Source organism: Colobus angolensis, unplaced genomic scaffold (assembly GCF_000951035.1).
Source record: "Colobus angolensis palliatus isolate OR3802 unplaced genomic scaffold, Cang.pa_1.0 Scaffold260, whole genome shotgun sequence".
Classification (NCBI taxonomy): Eukaryota; Metazoa; Chordata; class Mammalia; order Primates; family Cercopithecidae; genus Colobus; species Colobus angolensis.
This window is the reverse complement of record NW_012115822.1, coordinates 227,673-231,930: the sequence shown is the minus strand read 5'-3', so window position 1 is coordinate 231,930 and position 4,258 is coordinate 227,673. Positions and strand designations below refer to the sequence as shown.

At 44.6% G+C, this 4,258-nt stretch overlaps 1 protein-coding gene across 1 annotated transcript in view; it reads left to right on the top strand.

Annotated features, from left to right (window-relative positions):
* The window catches only part of SNAP29 (synaptosomal-associated protein, 29kDa), a 32,481-nt gene extending 32,189 nt beyond the window's left edge, over nucleotides 1-292 (top strand). The window contains exon 8 of the mRNA XM_011947329.1: nucleotides 3-292. Coding sequence (XP_011802719.1) covers nucleotides 3-155 — 153 coding nt within the window. The 3' untranslated portion in view covers nucleotides 156-292. The remainder of the gene's footprint in view (nucleotides 1-2) is intronic.
* The last annotated feature ends 3,966 nt before the right edge of the window (nucleotides 293-4,258 follow it).

The following is a 4,258-nucleotide window of genomic DNA, read 5'->3' as shown; positions in this document are numbered from 1 at the left end:
AGCTGTCCATAGGACTGGGCCGTCTGAAGGACATAGCCCTGGGGATGCAGACGGAAATTGAGGAGCAAGATGACATTCTTGACCGGCTAACAACCAAAGTGGACAAGTTAGATGTCAACATAAAAAGCACAGAAAGAAAAGTTCGACAACTCTAAAGACAGACGGATTTTTACTCTATTGTGATGAAAAGATTTAAAAGAGCTTTTTTTGAACTTCCAAGAAATTTCATTTACTATTTTAGTATGTAAATTAATGTGTGTTTGCAAATGATATAAAAGAGTAGGTCTTAAGATGTTTTTGCCATTATAAGGAAGTGTTTGTCCCACATTTTCCTAGGGTTAACACCTCACCAAGTTCTTCCAGCAAAATGCTTATTAGAGTTTTTGTCTGAGCACAGTAGCCTGGCCCCTGCATATCTTGGGCATTTGCTTATCATGCTGGAATAAGAAGAGTTGCATTTCTCACTTTAGTGAGCATGTTGAAAGATGTGGACGGAATTTTCAGTCTTACAGCCACGAGCCTCTATTTCTCATTCCCAAGCCTTCCCATGAGTCAGAGCATTAAGGAGGTATGTGAGCCAGTCGTTTGGTGGAGGAGGGTCCTTCCCACACCTTTGTTTAGGAGTCACCATACACACACATTCACACACACACCTCCTCACACACTGAACACATTATCTGCGATTCATCCTCTGGGAAAGGATCAGTGTTAGAATGGGAAATGGAGTGTGCCATGTTGCTCTTTTGTTTTCTGATGTCCCTGCTTCCCTCCAGCCTCCCATCCTTGGCATGTATTTTAGTAGGTGGGCTTCACACCAGCACTGCTCGCTGTGACTCCTGGAAGTGTGCAGGGAATTGGTTGAGCCCCTCTTCCCCACATGCTCTCATCTGGAACTCTCCATCTGTGACTGGGAACAGGTCTTCCACTGGCTCGAGGCTGCCAGGCTGACCGACAGAGCACCCAATCGAGTTTGTAGAAATGGAGTATTACACAGATGTGGCTGCGCAGTGGTCTTCCTCCACCCCTCTGGGAATCACCATTAGGCAGGCCTCAGGAGGACAAAATGTTTATTTGGAACCTGAGTTCTCCTGACCTGACTAGCATTCCCCCCGACTCTTCGTTACCTTGCACTTTTTGCAAGGTAACGAATCATCACTTATTTCTCTGCCACCCGGTTTTAGGACTGGAATTCTACAAATGATGCTGACTTTGTATAGAAAAATTTAGCCAAGGGGGGAAAAAAGCCCAGATACCATTTTAACTGGCTCGGCTAGTTTTCTCCTTTCATTTTACAAAAGAAATCATTTAGAAGTGTCAATTAAAACTGATTTATTTATGCCGGTACATCCAACAAAATAGTTGGAGCCACAAGGCCCTTGCCTTTTTAAAAAACAAAATATTTTGAAGATGGTTAAAGTGATTGATTTTAATAATGAGATAGGTCACTTAAAATAACAGTGCCTGGCCGGGCGCGGTGGCTCAAGCCTGTAATCCCAGCACTTTGGGAGGCCGAGACGGGCGGATCACGAGGTCAGGAGATCGAGACCATCCTGCCTAACACGGTGAAACCCCGTCTCTACTAAAAAATGCAAAAAAAAAAAACTAGCCGGGCAAGGTGGCAGGCGCCTGTAGTCCCAGCTACTCGGGAGGCTGAGGCAGGAGAATGGCAGGAACCCGGGAGGCAGAGCTTGCAGTGAGCTGAGATCCGGCCACTGCACTCCAGCCTGGGTGACAAAGCCAGACTCTGTCTCAAAAAAAAATTAAATTAAAAATAAAAATTCCCATTCCATAATGCATGACCTTCCTAAAAATATCCACAGCCTCCATAGGCAAGCAGAGCTTTCTGTGCTACACACTGGTTAGATTCCAGCCACCTCAGGGATTCTGATCCATGTCATTAACGACTATCCCAGGGTGTGACAATCTGATTAAAGCTTATCAAACTAAACATTTGTTTATTAGATGAGCTCGGCATTATTATTCTAACTGGTAAAAGGGAAATTTTAAACATAACACTCAACCCAAACAAAACTACTTCATGAGGCTTTCAGCAAAAAGGCTGCTTAAAAGCGTGAACCTGGGATGCAGAGCAGCTTTTGTGCACAGTTCCACTTACTGTAATTGTTTCCGGTTCTTTCCTCTAACACCTTCCATGTATGTCATAACTGTTGATCACCATCAGGCATAGACTCGTGGAGATTAGTCATTATACCTGAGACCTAAGCTAATTATTTAAAATAAATACATGTAAAGGCCACTGCCAGACATTCTCGGCAGCCTTCCACTTGCATAATGAGTTTAGTGATTCAACTGACTTGAAGCACAGTAACATCTTATTTTATGCCCCTTCCCTGTCTTTTGCTGGACTGATGAAGCCAGTCACCCGCCCTTCTTCACCCGCCTTTACCCCAAGTATATGGAAGGACAGTTGCCTTTTCTGGAAATTTGTCTTCCTCTGACATATCGGAGGGCCTTGTTCTGTCCTGTTCTTATTCTATGTCCTGTGCTGAGGGACTGTCCTTAAGCTACAGGACAGCCAGCTGGTCCTTTCTGCCACTTCTTCCTCACTCCCATGCCCAGGAAGGCCTGGTTGGTGATGCTACTTTATAAATGAGTTGCTTGCATTTTCACAGAGAATGAAGGAAGACCTAACATGGCTCCAGAATCTTTTCACATGATGATTGGCGTCAACAAAAAAAATGCTACCCTCTAGACTAGACACATTTCATGGAAACAAGCAAAGGTGCCAGGGCTGGGCTGACTGTGGGATGAGATTTGGTACTGCAGACAGATTTCGATTTCCACAGTTGAGCTGGAAACAAACTGCCTTCAAAAAATGGCTTTTTAACTTAAGGGGAGATATAAGTTAAATGTGCTACTAACTTAAAAAATAGTGCGGCCGGGCGCGGTGGCTCAAGCCTTTAATCCCAGCACTTTGGGAGGCCTAGACGGGCGGATCACTAGGTCAGGAAATCGAGACCATCCTGGCTAACACGGTGAAACCCCGTCTCTACTAAAAAGGACAAAAAATTAGCCAGGCGTGGTGACAGGCGCTTGTAGTCCCAGCTACTCGGGAGACTGAGGCAGGAGAATGGCGTGAACTCGGGAGGCGAAGCTTGCAGTAAGCCGAGGCGACAGAGCAAGACTCCGTCTCAAAAAAAAAAAAGTTCACTCTCCTTCGAGAAAGTTTTCTAACATCTAGTAATTTGTAACTTAGAAGTGGAGTTGCCTTGTGGATGTCTTTTTGCATTCTGTAGGAAAGGAAACCTGAATTTAACTCAGGTTGCAAGAAATAAAAATGTCAGTGCATTTAAATTTCTCTTTCTCTAACCTCTTTTTGTGAATATGTAATTTTAAGTGTATATGTACTATACCAATTTAGTAATATAATCTTATACTTTGCCCATATAGGCCTTTTCTGCAGATTATTTTATTTTATTTTATTTTATTTTTTTGGAGATAGAGTCTCACTTTGTCACCCAGGCTGGAGTGCAATTGCACAATCTCAGCTCACTGCAACCTCCATCTCCCAGGTTCAAGCAATTCTCCTGCCTCAGCCTCTCAAGTAGCTGGGATTACAGGTGCGTGCCACCATGCCCAGCTAATTTTTTTATTTTTTTAGTACAGACAGGATTTCACTGTGCTGGCCAGGCTGGTCTCAAACTCCTGACCTCATGATCTGCCCACCTCGGCCTCCCAAAATGCTGGGATTATAGGTGTTACCTGCAGAATTTTAAAGTTACAAATGTTGTAACTTTTAGCTTTTTAGGTCTGATGAATGCAGTGTCAGTACAAAAAGATGAGCTAGGGCCGGGGCACGGTGGCTCATGCCAATAATCCCAGTGCTTTGGGAGGCCGAGGCAGGAGAATCTACTGAGGCCAGGAGTTTGAGACCAGTCTGAACAACATAGTGAGACCCCATCTCTACAAAACATTTTTAAAAATAGCTGGGCCTCTAGTCCCAGCTACTTTGGAGGCTAAGGTGGGAGAATTGCTTGAGCTCAGGAATTGGAGGCTGCAGTGAGCTATGATCATGCCACTGCACTCCAGCCTGGGCAACAGAGGGAGACCCCATCTCTAAAAAATAATAAACAAGGCCAGGCACGGTGGCTCACGCCTATTAATCCCAGCACTTTGGGAGGCCGAGGCGGGCGGATCACAAAGTCAGGAGATCGAGACCATCCTGGCTAACACGGTGAAACCCTGTCTCTACTAAAAATACAAAAAAAAAAAAAAAAAATTAGCCGGGCGTGGTGGG